Here is a 20,721-nt window from a genome sequence, read left to right as displayed (position 1 = left end):
TTGCCCTGAAAGGTGGCCAAGAAATGTTTCAAATAAACTGTTGACATTAATTCAGCCTTTCCCAACTTGGTGCTCTCCAGATATGATGGATTTCAACTCCATGCATCCTTTAGTCAGCACGGAGGGGAAGGCTGTACTAATTAATTTTAGCAACCAAAAGAACTGTGCATGATACACTGAGAACCACCCATCTGTTTCAACAGAGTTCAACTCTCTTCCACTACAGTTGCTGGTGCACCTTCAGTTTCACTGTCACTACTTACTAGTTCCGTTTCACACTGAGGCATTTCAGTGGCATATACGGGGTGTTTCAAAATGGACACAATTTCAAAGCAGTATATTTCACGATGGCAACATGTTACAATTACATCAAAAGTTGCAAATGGTTTAATGAGTTATCAAGTTTTACTAACAATTTTATAAATGCTCTATGTGCCCTCCACCTGCTCTACGGACAATATCGAGACAATAGTTGAATTCGTCCCAAACGCCTCTCAAAGTGTCTTCTTCCACTGAAGTCACCGCTGCCGTGATTCTGTTTTTGAGGTCATCCAGATTAGTCGCTAATGGTGGCACAAAAACACGTTCTTTGACTTATCCCCACAAGAAAAGTCGCAGGGTGTGATGTCTGGAGATCTTGGGGGCCAAGAGTGTAGCGCCAAGTCTTGGGGTCCCGTGTGGCCTATCCAATGTTGAGGCAATGTGTCATTTAGAAAACGTCAAACCTGCAGGCGCCAATGTGGTGGTGCTCCGTCTTGCTGAAAAATGAAGTCATTGGAATCTTCATCAAGTTGTGGAAAGAGCCAGTTCTGCAGCATTTCGAGATACGTTTGCCCCGTAACTGTGTTTCCGCAGAAAAAGAAAGGGCCATAAACCTTTTTTTTTTTTTTGAGAAACGGCACAGAACGCGTTCACTTTCGGGGAATTATGCTCATTCTCTATCGTTTCGTGTGGATTCCGTAATCCCCATATGTGCACATTGTGACGGTTAACTTTACCGCTTAGATGAAACATTGCTTCATCACTAAAAATCAAACACGATAAGAAGCTGTTGTCCTCCATGTTCTGTAACATCGCATCACTAAATTCTACATGCTTTCCTTTGTCACCTGCACAAAGAGCCTGTACCAATTGCAACCGGTATGGCCTCGTGATTAAATATCGCCTTAACACACGCCAGACAGTCGTATGAGAGATTGCAAGTTCTCGGCTGGCACGACAAGTGGACTTGCGCGGGCTACGGTGAAAACTCTCTTGAATTCTTTTCACGTTTTCCTCTGAAGTGCGTGGTTGCCCTGTGCTCTTCCCCTTACATAAACAGCCTGTTCCCTCAAATTGTCGGTACCAACGACGAATGCTCTTTGGCAAACACATGCTGCACCGCGATTGCGGATTCAGTCTTGCTGAACTGCAGAACGCAAAACGCCTTGTGTTGCGGGGTCACCATCTTGTGAATGACTGAGGCTAGGGGCTGTTTGTGCGCTGAGAGAAGCATCTAGCGGTAATCATTTGAAACTCTATGTCCCACCTTTTCAAGTGGTAAGAGTTTCATTCATGGGCAGTTCATGGTTGCAGAGATATAGCAATTTCAGATTGGGTCCATCTTTTTGAAACACCCTGTGTATGTTCTCGTACATATTTCCTAGGTATTATCACCTGAAAAAACATTAATTACAACTTTGAAACTGCCAAGCTTGCCTAAGGAATTTGCAATTGGCATCCATTCCTTTCTACTAATGAACTTACAAAATGGAAAATTTTGCATGGAAAAATAAAGCACTGGAAAAATTTCCACCCCACATCACTGCATATGGCTAATGAAAGGTTGTAACACTTAATATCCAGTTTGTGTCATCAAGTTCACGGTGTAACCTCGGAGTTCAGAATACAGCACTTAATTTGATATCCTTTGAATCTATGAATGTTTTTTTCTTGTTGAGAAAAAGCAGTTTCTATAATCATGGTTTTAGGAAAAGGGTTAGAAAGTCAGGGGTGGTATGGTATCTGATGAAGGCTCAAAAGACAGAGGATGATTAAGGAAGGCTTCCAATGGTCAGGAAGTGAACTCTGCTTATCAGAGAGGCATTGGGCTTCATGCTTGATGGAAGCCACACTGTCTGATCTGAAAGTTCTTTGTGGTTTCTGCACCTGTGCAAAGTGCAGAATCTCCTAAAGCTAGGCAATAAAGGTTTTGGTGGGAAGCCAGCCCCAGCCCTCATGGCAAATGCCCAAATGGTGTGGTTTCTACCTTCTTGCTCAGTTCCATCCTGACAGCCCTAGTGCTACCATCTGTAGGAACTTTTACTTCACTCTTCACCTGGGGAGAGCATGAATTAGGCCATTTTCCTGTTTTTCTTTTCTTCTATACTAATCTTCAATATTGTTATTTCTGATATTTGTTTGTTTATTTATTGCATTTATATCCCGCATAGTTTCCTCTTGCAAGGAACCCAAGGCAGCTTACATTATCCTCGTCCTCTCCATTTTATCCTCACAACCACCCTGTGAGGTAGGTTGGGCTGAGAGTCTGTGACTGGCCCAAAATCACCCAGTGAGCTTTCATGGCCAAGTGGGGACTAGAACCTGGATCTCTCGGTTCCCAGTCCAAAACTTTCACCACTACACCGGCTCTGATATGTTTTGTGTATTTTTTTATTCAGTTAGCCTTGTGATGCTAGGCACTATCACCTCTCTCAAGTGAGCAACTGTAGTGCAACAAGCACTTTTCTGACCGTTTCTACTTGGGCAATAGGCTGCCTTCCTTCTCTTGGTGAAGAACATGTGGATGTATGCCCCCAGCATTTCATCAGACAGGTGCACTGAAATCTCTTGTCCCTTTCTCCAAGCAACATAGTGGGAATAGACCATTTTGGTGGCCGAGGCCAAAATCCAAAAACCCTGTGGGCAATGTGACTCTGTTCCACTTTGGTTTTGTCCATAATTGTTACTGATGGCCAAGTCTGACCCTGTGGATCAAGGAGCAGTTGCTGGTGCTATGGCAGTTTCGCCTGGCTCTGACACTGCCATCCTGTGGGAGCAGACCTGCTTTTGACATCAGGTGTGGCTGTAAATGTCTTGGCACTGATGATGGATCTAGAAGGGCCATTTGGCTATTGCAAGGTGGGAGTTACCTCCAGAGGTAACCATTTGGCTCTGGACCTTCCATCATTTTTGAACTGTGCCCCCCAGTTTTTGAGATCAAACTTCAGCACTTCAGTTCAGAGTGACATGCCTTCATCATGGACTGACCATCATTTTCATGGGGTATGTGATCAAGTTCTTCTTGCTTCACCAGTTAGCATCTTCTGTGCATCACTTCTTTTGCCTTATCTAGAGAAGAATATCAAAACCCTCCTCCACAGGGGGGCAGTGGAACTGGTACCTAGTGGTTGCAGACTTTGGGGCTTTTATTTGAGGTATTTTACTGTCCCCAAGAAAGATGGAAGACTTTGGTTGATCCTGGATTTTCAGGATAACAATGTGTTCATATGGCCAAGGAAGTTCAGGATGGTAATTTCCAGCCTCCTCCCTCTCTTCCAGCTTGGGGCTTGATTTGCATCCATAGACCTAAGGATGCCTATTTCCACATAGCCCTTCAGCCCAAATACCATTTTTCCCTCTTTGCCCTGGGAGACCACTGTTTCCAGTTCATATGTCTTCCATTCAGATTAGCTACAGCTCCCAGGGTGTTTACAAAGTAGAATGGCTGTTGTCACTGCACATTTTCATCACCTGGGCATGGCTACTCCTGTGTACCACCAACTGACTGATCATGTTGCCTTTATGCTGTGACTTCCTGGTGCTCTGGACCTCTGTGTCAGTGCAACAAAGTCTCGCTTGACACTAATGCATCACCTAGAGTTCATAGATGCCCTCCTGAACTCTGTTGAAGGCCCTCTTGTAATCACATAACATAAGCCCTGGATGTAGTACCTTGTACAGCTACCATTCCCATGGCTTACTGGCTCTGTAACCTCAGTCTTAGTGCCTTCCCCTCCTTCTTACATACCAGTTCTTAGCAAAAAGATCCAGTTTTTGTAGGAAATGCAAATGCAGTGCTTGATTCTGAATACACAGTTTTGGAATCTTGTAACAAAGGATCCACAGCTTGAAAAGTTATAGTTGGCAGTGGAGGCAATGTTCTGCTTCCACAGTCAGTTTCTGGCTTATGTTGGCTGTAAGTTAGCAGAGCATCCATCCTGCTGCTCATCCTAATTATGCATCTTTTTGCATCCCTGCTTCTTGGTGCTTATCAGTCTCTTTCCCTGTCCACCCTTTAGAGTTTGCTGCTGTTCTGGGTTCATTGGTTTGAGCAGATGAGGAATGGGCCATGGAAAATTTAACTATGGTGTTGGTTCATATGGTAAATTCAGAAAAGCTTTCCATTGCAGTTTACCCACCCCTTTTCCTTATGCTATTCTTATTCTTCTTGCTGACAAAGCTGGATGAGATAATCCTTGGGGGGAAAAGGTGCTACCCTTCTTTCTTATGGCCCTTCTGAAGCTCTTTTGTGGTACACACTTTGGGCTCAAGCTAGCTGGTGCCATCTACCCAAAAACCTCTTACTTGGAGGAAGGGGCCCTTAATTTTTGGTGGTTAAAATGCTAATTGTTTATAAGTCCTAAATGGACCATCTTAATAATTGCTTCCACCCATATGAATCTGCCCAACCCTTAAAAAGCTACTGAGACTTTGCCCCATATCCCCAACATTGGAAGAATAGTGGGTAGACATGAGGGACATTTTCTGCTTGACTTTTGGCAAACAAGCAGTAAAAGTATGCTTTTTGGCAGGCGTTATCTTCTAATAAAGGCTTGAAAAACTGCTGGTGTCTTTAGCCTGGCTGGTATATTGCTTTTAATTTGTTGTATGGAGTTTTAAAATTTATTTTGTATTTTTATTAATCTTATGTATCTGTTTGCTTCCTGCCCTATAATAAATTTATATTGCATCTGGTGCTTTTGAGCCCTGACTTACATGTGCACATGAATTCCTTATCTTGCTAAGAGTTGGGTCTGATGTGATGTGGAGAGGTGGTTAACTCTGTTGCCAAACCAGTGGTATATCTTGTAGTACGGCCCACATAGCTCATGCATAATGCATAGCTCATTCCTGCTTTTTTTTTTTTTAGTTCTTGCTGTTCCATAGCCGGGGGGGGGGGGGGGCACTTGATACTAGCCCAAATAGCAGTCTTTAGCTAAGTCAGCTTTTAACTACTAAATTTCAATATATTTTCAAACTTTGTTGGAAAGTATCTCTTTGAGAATTCTGAAGGAAACAAGAGTGTGAGAATTTTTAGGGTAACAAATAGAAGCTGTCACACACCCTATTAAAAGCAAAGGTCACTGTTAATATTGAATCCAAAAATAAATAAGTTAAAGACCTTTTAGTGTTGTTGGATATGCATGTGGATTTCAGCTGTCTGTTTTTTATTTTTAGAAGGGAAGGCATAGAAGCTTCACCATGGTTGCTTTGGATGCAGACTGGAAAGAAAAGTCACATTTCAACTCCGTTTCTCATAGCATTTGGTGTGGGGAAGAGGGAAACAGAGGATCTTTGTGGCCTGCATGGTAGTGGGCCCTTCAGCAACCCCCCCCTCCTTACAATTTCTGCTTTGCTCTTGGCTTCACTAATAAATGGAGAAAAATTAATTAGTTATTAAAGCTTTAGATGATTATTCAGTAGTTTAAAGGTTACCACTCTGAAAGATGCCTAGCAGTAATTAACTACAGTTACCCAAAGGGAAAGGTTAGTTGTTGGCTAACCTACAATTGACCTTGCTATTACTTTAAATGAAAGCTTTGGGGACCAAAGTAGTTATTTATCAGTGGAGTTGGAGCCACCCTGTAGTTGAGTCTCCTTCCCATGGTCAAATCCTTCTGGCAGTTGCCTATGTATTACCAACTTCGAGCTAAACACATTCAGGTTTTCTGCCACAGGTGCATTTTTCACTTGCAACTTTCTGCAAAAATGCCCTGGTCATTGCATTAGGCTGTAAGTTCTTTAGTTACAATGAGCCTTAGGAAGAGGAGGAATTGATCCATTAGTCTCAGTGGTAGGGTTAGTCAAGTCAGCTAGCAAGGAAACACACTGCCACATGGGCTGCGTTACAAGGATCCAAGGTTTTCAAAGCCAAGATTTCACAAGACATTTTAATCCCAAATTAGATTGCATAAAGATGGAAGGAGGTCAAGTAGACTGGCCAAAGGAGGAATGAAGACCATTTTCAACCAAAATTTGTACAGCTATTCCTGTTATAGGGTTTTCTGCAAGTTTGTGTGTGTAAATTTTTTTCAAGGGGGCATATCAATGTTCATACAGACCCAAGTAATTACTTGCCACAAATGAGAGTGAGCACAATCACTTCTTATTTCTAACAGTGACACGTGCTTGTTCAGAATAACGTGAGTTCTGTAGAACAATAGTTAAGGTTAAATAATAGAGAAGTGAACAATGGCAACCAAAATTGCAGAGAGAAACTAATGAGTCATACCAATTCTGAGGTTGTCTGCTCTCTGGAGCTCAGCAATGTGTAGCTATACAAGTTCTTGTGTGCTCCTTTTACCCTAGAAACATTTCACTGTTGATCGATTTACCTCCCCTCTGTTCTCCAGCCACCTGTTTTCTGAGCCAGTGAAACTGCATGGAGAATGAAAAAGCACTTGTTTATGTGGAGAACTCTGAGGTTCATCCTTGCAAAGATCTCTGGGAAGAGTTTGCTGCTCATCTTTCCTCTATGCTGTTTATCCCATACCTCTGAAGGAAGGAAGACACTGTTTTATAAGTAGCCTCTGGCTGCATGCCTGTTGAGTGATAATTGCCACACGTGCTGATGTGAGAACTTAGCAAAGTTATTTTTTCAAGTGAAGGAGGAGAGTTTCAGTTTTATTGACCTAAGGTAGAAGCTGTCAGATAAACTTTGAAACTGGTCTGTGACTAAGGAAATTTGCAACTGAACAGCAAACTCCTTTGGAAACCTCAGAGTGGCTTGCATAGTGTTTCCAACCATGGTTTGATCAGGTGCACACCTGCTTAGTTCCAGTAATGCTACATTGCTAGATATTCCCAGACCAATCAGGACTAAGGAAATACAAAACACTGGGTTACATCCGTGTGTACAAATGTAGTGCTGTCTCATTAAAAAACAAAAATAGCAGAAAACAACCATGATTCTAGGATTCAGAAACTGGAAACTTTTTTCCAGCCCTGAGGTCAGAGATTCATGTCCCATTGCTCAGTATCTAAATAACTTAAATATGAATTTATCTAGGAAGTAAGCCTGTGAAAATGGCCTTATGTCTGGTGAGCAATTAAACCTTGTGAAATTTTAAAATGTCATGTCAGTAGTGTTCAGAACTGGGTTTTCTTTCATGCATGCAAACTCTCTCCTATACTTCAAGTTAGGTGGCCTTCCACAAAACTCTGTTCAGAGACCCAAATGTGCCCTCAGTTTTCCAGTTGCCCATCTGGGTGCTGAAGAAGCCTAACACAAGAAATCTTACTTCCTGTCGATACTTTATGCACAAGACATATGAACTGAATGTTGTACAATGTTTTAAACAAAGTATTACCTACTCAGGCCTCTAGGATTGGACAATCTAAACAGATCTAGATAGATAAATGGGTTATTATTTTAAAAATGCCAAGAGCACAGCAAGAGCTGATCTTTTAAGAGCATTTCCAGCATGTTTTTGTCTTCTGCTGTATAGATTATATTACCTTTAGAATCTTGACTTTCTTAGCAAATGAAAAGCTTTCAAGTAAATATATTTGAGATGTATGTGTATTAAAAAAAAAAAAAAGGAATAAGAAGATTGTCACCATGGCAAGTGCTACTTGGAAATCTGTTTTGTGTGCCTCTTAGCTGACAGACAGCCTTTCTCACTCAAGTTTCAGTCTGAGCCAAATAGGTTCAGATTGTCACCTTACACATGGAGAATCCAAGGTAGGTAAAGCACAAAGATGCTAGCCTCTTCCACCCCTAATGTGGTTTGTGTTTCAAAAGGTTGGAAGGGTTGGCTATTCATAGGAAGGGGCCTACAAGGCCATTCTAGATAACCTTAGTAGAGATGCAGTTAAAACAGGAATTTAAACAGCCTTGGTTGTGGGGAAGGTGAAGAGGAAGGACTGCAACAGCCTGCTCTGTAGTTCAAGGTAAACCTGCTTCTTTTCCCTACAAGGCAGTGGGAAAGTGTAGTCATTTACAATTTTGCTTTCCTTTTTCTTTAGGAGAGATTGATCTGTAATTTGCATTTTTGATATCTCTTTCCTCTGGACAGATTGTTCAGTTTGACCTTGAAAAAGCTCATCATGCTGAAAGAGATGGACAAGGATCTAAACTCAGTGGTGATTGCAGTAAAACTGCAGGTACGAGTACTGAGGAAACAAGGAAATTCCAAGGTATATATTGGCCTTAGCAATTGCTAGGCTCACCAACTCCATGTAGGTTTGGAGAGATCTGCTTCCTTTCTTCATTTCCGTCCTTGAACATAGGACTCCATGTTTGGGTATAGATTTTCCAAAACTTGTTACATCTAGCATCCTAAAACATACTGTTGTCTCATGGATAATCTAGTTTCCCTTGCAATGTTGGAATACTAGTGATGAGGCATCTGGTGCTGATTATGCGGACAACAGTTTTGCTTATGTGGGCAACAGTGTTGGCTGGGGATTGTCCATTCCAGTAATATGGCTCCAATTGATGCTTATACCCTCCTCCCTTCCAACCCTCACATGGATCAGGCCCCTAGATTGAGCAAACTGGGCCCTGCCACTGGTGCCGTACATGTGTCTTCAGTATGTTATTTGGGGTATTGTCTACCTTTTGCAAGTGTTGAATACTAAAAACTGTTATGCATATTCCTCCTATAGGGTTCAAAGAGGATCCTGAGATCCAACGAGATCGTTTTACCTCTCAGTGGACTTGTGGAAACGGAGCTTCAGCTAACTTTCTCATTACAGGTAAGTACAGTTTAACTGGATATTGACCCTTTGAAATGTATTGTGCTTTGCAGAATAGAACTTCATGTGGAGATAATTCTTAAACATTGCGAGCAAAGCTACATTTTAAGCCTAATACTTTTGATTCCAAGGAGAGCTCTTTCATGGTGGCAGTCTTGGCCTTCATCAGTCTGTTGTTCTGTAATGTAAGTCATCATAATATGGCTGACTGGATTGTGGGAAGAGTTGCTATTGGCATCCTTAGTAACCACATCCATGTTTGCTCTTAACTAACCCTTTCAGATAACTTAAAGGGTTTGGAACACAACAGTGAAATACCTGAAAGTGCCTCCAAAACAACAGTAAGATCTGTTGAAGATCCATCTTCCACCCTTTCCCCATAATTGCCTTTGAGCAATGGAGGTGTTTTGTGTGTGCTTTAACTTGGAGGGGCTTTGAATGTTCCATTTTTCTCCCACAGTTGCTTTTCAAACAAGACTGTCTAATCAGATTGCTGCAGTAGCAGCAGTTGGGGCAAGCTAGCTAGAGTTATATAAGTTATATAAGGAGGCAGGCTTGCAAGGGAGCCAGCTCTCCAAGCACGAAGAACCCCCTGATGAAGCATCTCAGCCCCAGTGGCAAAGTGTCAGCACATAGGCGAGTTAAGTGCCCGTGGAAGTTTAGCAACAGGGTGAGGAAGTCAGGGCAGTGGACTCTTCCCTTTCTTCTCATAATAAGTAACTGTAAATAAAAAGCTAGTTAAATATAAACAAATTACTAGAAATAAAGGGATTGGACAAATTAATGGATGTGAAGGCTATCAATGGCTACTTTTCCTAATCCTGTCTTGTATGGCTTCTAGTCCTGATGGTTATATGCTACCTTCAGTATCTTTTGAGGGCCAAAAGGCAGCATTGAAGTGATTTAAAAAACCCTACTTATATAAACCTGAGAAGGATCAGACAGCATATTCCTTAAGTGGAATCATTAATTAAAAATACTGTAACAGAGCAATCCTACCAGTAGCATGGTGGAGATCTGAAGGTGGAAGAAATTATATCCAAAGTCTTGTCAAGCTTGTGCCAGCAGGAAGGAAAGGTGATGAGGAGCAATAGCAGCTGGTTAGACAAATTCATGGAGTAGAAGGCTATCAATGGCTACTAGTCCTGATTGCTATGTGCTACCTCCGGTACCAGAAGCAGTATACCTATGTACACCAGTTGCTCAGGAACATGGGCGAGAGGGTGCTGTTGCACTCATGTCCTGCTTGTGGGTTTCTCGTGGGTAGCCATGGGCCCCTGTGTGAACAGAGTACTGGACTACATAGACCTTTGGTCTGATTCAGCATGGCTCTTCTTATGTTCTTATGTTCTAATAGTCTGTGGCAGCATGGCACACAAATACACCAGTCCACTGTTCATGTGCTTCAGATGTTCCCAACAATTGGCTTAATAACTGTAAAGTGCTTGGGGATTTTTGAAGGGAGATGGTTGTGAAATTCGAAGTCTTATTACATCCACACCTCCATCTCCCTGGGCAGCAGTGCCACACTCTGCCATGGTAGCTTTTTAGATCTGCGATGTGATGCTCATGTTATGTGTTGAAGGCAGCTTTCTGTTGGATCTCTCCGTTCCCTACCCCTTTCCTCCAGTGAAAGCATTCAACCCTTTTTCTTTCACACTGCATAAATAGCTGTTCCTTGGCACGAAGGTATTGGGCCTTTAGAGAACTGTAAATTGTATGCATTCTGGATCATATTGTTTAGCTTCACTGCTGTTCGGGGCGTGAATTAATTTTTTTAAGGGTTTGAAATGTTTATCTGAGATGGGATGCACTGGTTTTATGTTACCCTTCTTCTCTTGCTAGTAAAGCCTAGTAGAGTCACTAAGCCAGGAGGAAATGAATGTGGGTGCTTTGGAGGATGATGGGTCTGACAAGAGCTTTCTTCCAGAATAATCCAGAGCCCAAGCTTTTGCTGTACTAGGTTTCTTGGGTGGGGAAGCAAACTTTTGTGTTGCACAGTCATTGGGGTCCATTTTTAGATCCTGTCTATCTGTCTTTTATACTCATTAGAGAACTGCTCTGGGAATTTTCTTCATGACTCTAAGAAATGGCAAGCAAATAAATAGTGATATTGAACGCTTCCATCCTCTTCCCAAAATGTAAATGTTTCACATGGCAATGCCAGCCTTTGAAGGCATAGACTGTATGGATTGTGTGTTGCGGGTCAGTAACATGCAACATGACTTGGGGCTGTTTGAAATTGGTTTCCTGCTGATCTGGAAAGTATCTTTGCCCTAAAGGATCCTATGTTTAGGGAAAGATCAAAGTGAGGTGATTGGCTGAGGGCCCTGCATTGATGCTTTCACTGTGACCCTCTCAATATGCTGTCAGTAGGAGCAGATTAGTTCTGAGCCAAATTTGCCTGGTGAGGAGCCTGAAAGCTTGCACTGCTTATACTGAAGTTGATTCACTAAGAAGGTGTAACTCGGCCTGCTCTCCTTACTGTGGGACTCAGCACTTTCTGCCCAGGTTTGGTCTGCTGCTTATTTGTATGCCATTTCCTTTGGTTTCCTCTTGCAGTATCCTCACTTCCTGAAGCGAGACGCCAACAAGCTACAGATCATGTTGCAGCGAAGGAAGCGGTACAAAAACAGGACCATTCTGGGCTACAAAACCTTAGCTGTTGGCCTTATCAACATGGCTGAGGTAAGGCAAAAGGAGAGACAAGAGGGGAGGAGTAATAGAGATAATGATTACACTTCCTAGTATCCACAGAGAATGTCTCTAGGGAAAGCTGAGGATACGCTATTACATAATGAAACATTAAATATTTCCACGGGAACGCAAAGAGTGAGGTAAGTGCAGATGCATACACACATGCATGTGCACACAAACACGGACCTACAGACACGGACCCCATGGAAGTGTAATTGGCTTGAGGAGTATGAGCTTGGACAATAAGGCACAGACTGCCTCCTTCCCAGGTCCTGCCATCCTAAAAGGACATAAAGCTCATACTGGGAATATAGGAAGCTGACTTATCCTGAGTCATAGCCTTGGTCCATCTAGCTCAGTATTGTCTCCACTGACTGGCAGCAGGTTGCCAGAGTTTCAGACAAGGGTCTTTCTTGCCTTACCTGGAGGTGCCAGGGACTGAGCTTCAGTTTCCAGAAACAGATATCCAGTGGTGTCACTAGAAACAAATGTTTGGGACGCGAGAGGGAAGTTGTTTGGTCGTGGAAACAGAAAGCTTGTTTCCTTATCAAACTAAGTAAGCTCAGTCACTAGCAGTGCGGTGCCAAGTGGAGGTTTGAGTGCAACTGGTTTTTCAAGGGGCACGTACCTCCTAGCCTGTGCTCCTCCCATCTTTGCTAATCTGTTTAATATACAACAAGAGTGAGCTTTCTTGGTTGGCTGACCCTTTTGTCTTAGGCTCAGGTTGGTGTATGTTTCTGTGACTATTTTTTGAGAATCTCTCCCTCTTTTAAACAAGAGCAGATTGACTGTCAGTCACTTGGAATGTTGGTTTACATACTTGCCCACTCTGCCTTTTGGTTCTGTAGCTTTCAGGAAATGTAATCAGATGTTCTAATCATTTGGCTCTTGCAGTTTTCTCTGTTTTTAAGCTTTCTGGGTGTGTTCTGAAATTGCACTATGTTTTTCTTCTCCAGGTTATGCAGCATCCAAGTGAGGGGGCCCTGGTATTGGGACTCCACAGCAATGTGAAAGATGTTTCTGTCCCTGTTGCTGAAATTAAAATCTATTCTCTGTCTAGCCAACCTATAGACCATGAAGGGCTTAAATCAAAACTATCCGGTAAGGAGGCTTGCAAGTTTTGAATAGCTGCATTTTGAGCAATCCCAGTAGCTGATAGGGACTGGTATAATACACAGTCCTTGAGAATAGCTGGCAAAATGAACTATCAGTGTAGTACAATGAGAAACACCAGTCTCAGATACTGGAACGCTCTCCACACCAAACATTTATTTATTTATTATATTTTAAATCCACCAAATAACCAATGTTCTCCTGCAACTTAGCATAAAATCATGCATTGAGTTCCCTGGTGTAGTTGCTCTGCTTCCCTTAGGTATTTGTATCAAACCAGGAGCCTTTTTTCCCCTTCATCCTTAAATTCCTTTATTTTCATCTGAGTGGTTGCCATCCAGAGACCCTAAAGCATATTTGCAATATTCAGACTGAAAACTGATTGTTTTTCTACAAGGAATTTGTTGTATGCTCTACATCTGAGCGTGAGCCATCAGTTCTGTAGTTCCCAAAGCTAGGGTATTTGGGGGTGGGGGAAGAGGAGGGGGCACATGATTATTACAGAGTACTCCTGGTATTCTCATACAGCTGTGGTTCCCATGATTCCTTGTAGGGAAGAAAGATCATGTTTATTAAACTGGTTTAGGTTGTGAGTACTAAATGTGGACCAAAGAAAAATTAAACCTGTGACCTTCAGAAATGCAGTTGAGCAATGCTGCCATTTATCCAGTACAGCCCTGTGGTGTCTCATCTTGTTGGTTCCCCTTTTGCCTTGGGCTGGTTGGCTAAGCCATAGCCCAGTGGAAGAGCAGAGTCTTTGTAAGCAGAATATCCCATGTTGAATCACTGGCATTTCCAGTTGAAAGGACCTCTGTCAGCAGGGCAAGGAAAGATTCCTGCCTGAGATCGTCGAGATTTGCTGTCATTCAGAGTTGACAGCACTGGGCTGACTTGGTATAGGTCAACTTCATATGTTCTCTGATGCATGCATGTATCCATGCAAAGTCCAAACAAAGCATGGAGATTTCATGTAGTGTTGGAGAGAACTCATCCCAGCTAATTTCAGCCTTGTTGGTGTTGAAATTGTCCTAGTTTCTATAATATAGATGCTAGAGGCACATTGGAAGCAAATGTGAGCTGCAACAGGCAGGTTTACAGTTGCCGCTTGGCAACCTGTGGGGTTGCTCATTAGTCTTAATGTGTATAATTTGCAGGAGAACTCCCCCAACACCTTTTGGAGCCTTGTTCAGTAATGTCCACTCTCTCACTGTGCCTTGTTTTGACAATCCAGTCTAATTCCTTCAAACATGGCTATATTTAGCCTTCCATCTTAGAATTCTCTGCTTTACAATTCCCTCTCCCGGATGGCTGCCTAGGCGATAAATCTGGTTGCTAGGGAAACTGATGGAGATGTGGGCTCCATGCTGGATTTATTCTGATATTTGGGTTTATTACCAGCAATGTTGTGAGTGACCGGATGAGAGAGAGAGAGAGAGAGAGAGAGCGCAAGCGCTGGGAACTGAGATGAAGTCATCACTCTAGGCTCCGGTACTATTTGTGCATTTATCTGAATAGAATGAAAATGAGTCTGCTTAGCTAGATGACATCAGAGTTTTCATCTAAACATAAATGATTTTGAACACTTTATAGAGGAAAAAGAGGGAATTTATAGGTTAATCTCTGCTGTGAATTGATAGAAGTAAATCAGGACAGATTTTTTAAAAATGCATTTGTGTATTGCCCTTTTTCCAACGAGAGCTCAGGGTAGCATACTTTGTGGGGTGGGGATGTTATCTTATTTTTTTCTCATTACTACCTTCTGAGGTAGGTAAAGCAGAGAGAGAGAGACTTGACGGCCTCATAGGCCCCTTCCAACCCCACTATTCTATGATTCTATGAGACTGGCCCAAGGTCTCACTGGTGAGCTTCATAGCTGACCAGGAATTTGACCTCAGAAGTCCCAATCCAGTACTCTCTCTGTTCCATGTGTCTGTCCTCTGGAAAATGGCTTCTGGTCCCTCACTGCTGGGGGCTGGGCTTGAACTTCTTTTGGTTTGCAGTTGTGAGACTTAATTAGAATAATTTGAAAGAAGTGTTGCCTAGGTTCAAGCCTGATTAGAAGCCATGCTCGCTGCCTTAAAACATTGTCACTGGCCTTGACCTTGTGGGGTAGGTTGCAATGACCTAGTTTTGAGCAAAGGGTACTCAAGCTGGTTGTGAGGCCTGGTTTAAACCCTGTGTTAGATCGTTTCTCACTAGGACCAGAGTATACATTTTATTTCCCAGTCCCTAGTTCCCAGTGTGTAAGAGAAGAGTGGGTGAGAAAATTAAAGCTTGGTCAGATTGTTGAAGTGATTTGAATAGTCCATAGATCCGTTGTAAAGAGTTGGGGTGGGGGGTTGCTCTGCTTTTGCCAGCCTGCTTTTGCTAGTAGATTCATTGCAAGACATCTTCCTAAGCAATGGCTCCAGCCTATGTTTATATTCTTTCTAATTACTTTCTCTAAATATCAGGAAATTTAAGTTGCTGGGAACCATATATTGGGTTTGATAGGCCATTTGGCTGATCACGTAGGGCAGTTGTGAATCTTCAGTTGTGCTATTTTGCTTGTAAGCCCCATCCCCAAGAATGAATGATTAGCTGTCAGTCTGAATGAGAAATATCAAGTTTGAGAGCGCCCAGGGGGGCTATGCAGATGCAATGATTTTCAAAGCTACTTAAGCTGGCCAGTCATTTAAATTGACTCTTTGGATAAAGATTTTTAAACGCAGATTGAATCCCACTGGGTTGCTTCCTTCATATCAAGATACTATATTATGATCCAATATCAAGATACTATATTATGATCCAAAAGGGCCACAGTACATTTGCTATGAGGGAGAGCTAATATGTTTAGAGTATCTTTGGGACAGTGTGAATGGGAAAAGACTATTGCTTGTTTTCCTGTCAATTCAAAATACTGAGACCTCTGGTCTACCTGTGCTGCAGGCTGTGATGGTAGAATCCTGAGGTGGCAAGAAGGCTGTTATCACTTCAGGGAGCAGGTGGGAGATACACTTATTTTAATGATCTCCCACATTGACCTTGTTCACATGTAACAACAAACAATTGTTTTTTGTGAACTGCCCCGAGAGCTTCAGCTATGAGGTGGTATAAAGATATAAGAAATGGAATGAAATGAAATGAAAAAATGATGGGTTGTCATACACGAGCACACCTACCTCTTCCGCTTTACCATGCAACCCACGATCAGCTCCTTCACAAATTGCGCAGTGCAGTGTGCAAACCCAGAACACTGGGTTGTTTAAGGGCTAAAGAACCCAGCAGTTAACCCATTATTCATTGTTGGGTTAACCACTGGGTTGTTTAGCCCCTAAGGGCGCAATCCTATTGATATAGTTTGCAGCCTCTGATCTTGGAGGCTACTGACTATTCTGTGCAGGGTGGATGGAGTACAGAGGAGATCCTCTCCTCCATGTTCCAGCCACCCTGTGTTTGTGGCTAGACATGCATTTTTCGGGGGGGGGGGGCCTGATAGGAAGTTGTCTGAAGCGCTTCAGTGGTCTCCTCCCGCCCCCCAGGACCACCCCATTTTTGCTTTCTCGATGTTCCATTTACAAGCATGGAGGTGGTGGTGGCACAGAAAGACCCGCGCTGGCTGGGAGGTGGTGGGGAGCACAGTTTCTGGAAACCGAGGTTGGATGACCTCGGTTTCCAGAAACCAAAAAATTCTATGGCCATCTAGACAGTGTCTAGTGGCCATAGGATTGCTGTCTAAACACCCCAGTGGTATAGGGTTGCACATCATGCTATACAAACTATGAAGGAGCTGATCGTGGGTTGTGTGGAAGAGGTGGGCACGATGGGTTGTCGTTGCATGTGAACAGGATCACTATTAAAAACAACAAACCCCCAACAAACTCTTCTCCCTGAAAATGTAAAAACCAAAACAAAACTAGCAAATCAAGGCATGACTCTAGTCCAGTTTGTTCTCTGTTCTGCTTGGTTTCTATTTGTCTTGTGTGAGCTGCATTGGAAGGTCTTTGCCCTTGAAGGCAGCATTGTACTTTTTCATTTAAGACATTTCTCACCCACCTTTCATTATAAAATAATCCCAAAGTGGGGCAAAAGCAATGAAACACAGTGAAATAACACAACATTGACAAAAACATAATCAAACGGGAGAACAGTAACAGATAAGTAACAGTTTACGTGATGTAGCAAAAGAAAAGAGAGGCAAATTCAGTCAAAAGCCTGGTAAACAAATAGGTCTTTAGCTGGTGCTGAAAGCTTGTAAGACTTTTATTCCAACATTTTATTCCAAATGTCAGAATAAAATAAATAAACTAAGAAACCTACTTGGAAGGATTTTTTCTGGAAGTGGTAAGTTTCAGAAACATGATCCCTATTCCTACAGTTTGAAGGAGTATAGTCCCTTCTGCATCTCAGGACTCTATCACTTCATTCTGCTGGATGCATCTATCAGGCCTAAGTGTACTTTAATATGCCACAAGGAAGTACTGTAGTGATTTACCATGGGATTCCTCGGGCTGATTTTCATGACGTGTAAAATCAGTAAGCATAGGGCAAGTGAAAGAAGTGGACAATGAGTGGACATACTCTCTTGATGGAGCAACCATAGTTGCCCCCCCCCAAATCAAGCCGCCTTCTTGCTTATATTTTACTGAATCTGCACATTCTTTGTCCCTTGAACCTCCGTGCTGGGCCAGCCTTGACTCCAATTTTGCATTTGAAAAGACATAAGGTTTTAGTTGCAGATTGGGCAGGTTGACTTCTAGTAACTGTCTTTCAGATCGCTCCCCCGACATTGATAACTACTCGGAGGAGGAGGAGGAGAGCTTCTCTTCTGAACAGGAGGGGAGTGATGACCCTCTGCATGGACAGGTAAGCTTCTCCATTAACCTAGTCAGCTCCTTCAGTGAGGGTGTGTTATGAATTGCCTGGCAATGAGATTTTGGAACCCTTGCACCTGTCCACTGATAATCATTCCAAAGTTTCTATTAATTATGTTGCTTTCCAATATCCCTCCTTACTTATATTTGATGCATTCAAATATTTTCTATTTGTTTACTTGGCTTTAAGGGGAAAAAAACACTAAGTGGGGAGGGAAACCTAAGGAGAAAGCATGGGAGCTCTAAAAATAAGAAATTGCTCACCAGATCCTGAGTGTAGCTGTTTAACAAAAGGACCAACTCTATCAGAAGAAAGTTCATGGGAACTGGCAGCACTGAAGGGCTGACTAGAGGTCCATAGATCTGAGGAGCGTTAGCTAGAGGCTAAAAGAAGCAGACCCATTCCTAGTAAATGCTCTGAATACAGGTAGCTGAGATGCACAGCCTTTGTAATAACTTTTGCCAGTGTCTGCCATCTCAGAATGCTCAGATTTGGCCCTGCTGCTGAGTGAAACATTCCAGGTGGAACTACACTTCCCATTTGGAGCCAAATCAAAATGTGAAGACAAATCAATCTCACGGGCAAGATTTTAGGTTGCTTTGGAAGACCCCGTTGGGTGCTGCTTGCAATCTGAAGTGGCTTGTCCCACCATCTCCCCATAGGATTTGTTTTATGAAGAGGAGGACCTTAGGAAAGTGAAAAAGACTAGGAGGAAAATGACCTCGACTTCTGCAATTACTCGGGTGAGTAGTGTTGCAAGTGAACTTATCAGGTTGAGGGGTTCTGGCCCTGTCCCTCTCTTTTCCCCTCTTCCATTCCATCCTGCATGTTTCTTCTGGATAATCCAGAGAGTCCAGGCATAGGCTAGGGCCACTATGTGGCTGTAGTCCATTGATATGGAGAAGATGGTTCACAGGCCTGGAGAGGAGCAAATGGTTTACCTGCTGCATTGTGTGGCCACAATGTATCCCAAGATTTAAAAACTGTTGGTTTGTGTGCATTTAGATGTACACAGTATTCAGAGCTGGTCTGCTCTTCTTCCAAGCTGCTACTTAGCCTTACCTGCTGGTTGACTGTTACCAGGATTGTTCCGGTGCCAAGGTACAGAATTACCAGCTGGCCTTTGATAATGATTTTTGATGTTCTGCCCCAAAATCTGTGAGGTCATTTCAAGCAGAGCTGAATGGACTGAAGATCTACTCTGAATCATGGGAAGCCCTAGTCAGCAACATTTTTTTTTTTTTTACAGGAGGATTGCTTTGAGGAGAGGGTGGAGGGCAGCTCTTTTTTCTCTTTCCCCCTCTGCCCCTTCAAGTCCCACCAAAACACATCTGATTGCTCTAGCTGTCAGTCCATCCACACATCTTTCGTCTCTGGGCTGGCAATTGAAAGGCAAACTGGCATTTGCTGGGGCTGTGTTTAGCTTTGGGGCATCCCGTTGCCCATTCTTTTTGCAAAGCCAGAGCTCAGCACTAGAGCACTTGAAGTGCAATTTAAAGCATTTGCCGAAGACCGGATCCCCAGTTGTTCCTAGTGCTACTTCACAGCTCAATCATTCTGTGGGATATCCTGCAAATAGTTGAGTAGAATAAGGTCGCCCTACAGGTTGGTTCACGTAAGTTGAGCATAACCATATCCTCCGTCTAGTGTTGTGCCCATGTTAAAGCAGAAAGGTGACTCCAGGGCTTAGATAGGGGTGGGATGCACTTACCTGTGCTGACCTTTGGAACTGTTTCAGAAGCTGGCTTTGAGCCATGGAATTGCAATCTCCTGTATGCATTTGCTGAAACAGCCAGTCACAGAGAGACAAAATCTGGAGAAGAGAATCTATAAGCATATGTGAACAACCATTAGTTCACCACCAAGTTCTCACACCTCTGGGGGAAAAGGCAGAGCTTCCAAGCAGTCTTTATCCCTGGCACTGCTTTTTAATAAATTAAGCACTTAACAAGGCTTCTCCTTCCTGCTCCTCCTCAGTAAATTGGTATGCACTGCTTCTAAATGCTTAGCTTTGAAGACAAGTCTTTGAGCACTAACTTTTTCAGCTGTCTTCATGAAATATGCACACTGAGGCTGAACTGTTGAGAACTGCACTCTTGTCAGGATTGCAAGCTAAGCAGGGTTGCTTTGGACCAGTTACTGGAAGGAAGGGTTTTAAAATAATGCAGAGGTTCTGCAGAGATGGGTGTCTGGGCACTGCAGGGCTACCCTTCTCTCTTCTCCCTCTACCCCAGTCAGTGCTGGCTCCAGTGGCTTGTTGCACACACTCTAGTTCCTATGTTCAGCTCTGCATGGCATGATGATGTGACAAATCTGCCACTCAGTTGATCATGTGCTATGGCTGGGATGCTAAGCTGTGTGGAGAGTTTTTTATATTACATATGTCCTGGGAGGTTTAAATTAGCCTTTTCAGCGTGCCATGCCCTTCCAGCATCAGGTTCTACTTGTGTCTGTCCTAGTCACTCAGTTCATGCTTTTCTAATAAGTAAATGGTACCTCTTTTTCACAGCAGCCAAATATTAAGCAGAAGTTTGTGGCTTTACTGAAGAGGTTCAAAGTATCAGATGAGGTACGTATGACAACATGTATAAGCCTAGATTCCTGTAAATTCAATTGCTGGTTATTTCACAAAATGCATGGTAATAAATGGGTGCTACATGGTGACAGAATCCATACAAAATGCAGCTGGTACTGTTTGTTCTAATGGGAAGGACTGAAGCTCTTCAGTTAGAGCACTTGCTTTGCATATAGGAGGTTCCAGATTCAGTCCCTGGCATCTCCAGATAGAGCTGGAAAAGACATCTGCCTGAAAAACTGGAGAGGCACTGCCAGTCAGTGTAGACGGACTGAGCTAGAATAATCAGTGGTCTGACTTGGAATGAGGCAGCTTTCTAGCCTCCTACGTTCCTGTGGGTAGGATGTGGGTAGGATTATTGGTATATGTGGTGGGATGCTTTGGAGCAAACTAAAGTGATCCTGCTTACATCACCCCTCATCGGCAGCTAGGGATTCCTTTCCTTCTGGAAGGTATAGTTTGAGTGTATGTATGTGTGGCCGCAGTTGGGGGATGACGTGCTGTCCTGTGTTGTCTCGTAC

General features: G+C 43.0%; 1 protein-coding gene across 2 annotated transcripts in view; it reads left to right on the top strand.

Moving 5' to 3' along the window:
• Positions 1-20,721, top strand: part of PACS1 (phosphofurin acidic cluster sorting protein 1) — an 81,024-nt gene that overhangs the window by 29,074 nt on the left and 31,229 nt on the right. Inside the window, exons 2-8 of one of the 2 annotated variants that reach the window (XM_084824078.1) lie at positions 8,280-8,367; positions 8,872-8,961; positions 11,524-11,649; positions 12,615-12,759; positions 17,525-17,616; positions 18,288-18,368; positions 20,135-20,194. In XM_084824078.1, coding sequence (XP_084680204.1) covers positions 8,280-8,367; positions 8,872-8,961; positions 11,524-11,649; positions 12,615-12,759; positions 17,525-17,616; positions 18,288-18,368; positions 20,135-20,194 — 682 coding nt within the window. The remainder of the gene's footprint in view (positions 1-8,279; positions 8,368-8,871; positions 8,962-11,523; positions 11,650-12,614; positions 12,760-17,524; positions 17,617-18,287; positions 18,369-20,134; positions 20,195-20,721) is intronic. The other variant, XM_084824079.1, reaches the window with a different exon arrangement.

The sequence above is a fragment of the Heloderma suspectum genome, chromosome 17, assembly GCF_057233095.1.
Source record: "Heloderma suspectum isolate Gila_16-S chromosome 17, 16-S_ref, whole genome shotgun sequence".
Lineage (NCBI taxonomy): Eukaryota > Metazoa > Chordata > Lepidosauria > Squamata > Helodermatidae > Heloderma > Heloderma suspectum.
Note: the sequence above shows the minus strand (reverse complement) of the source record. Positions and strands in the feature narration are given on the sequence as shown.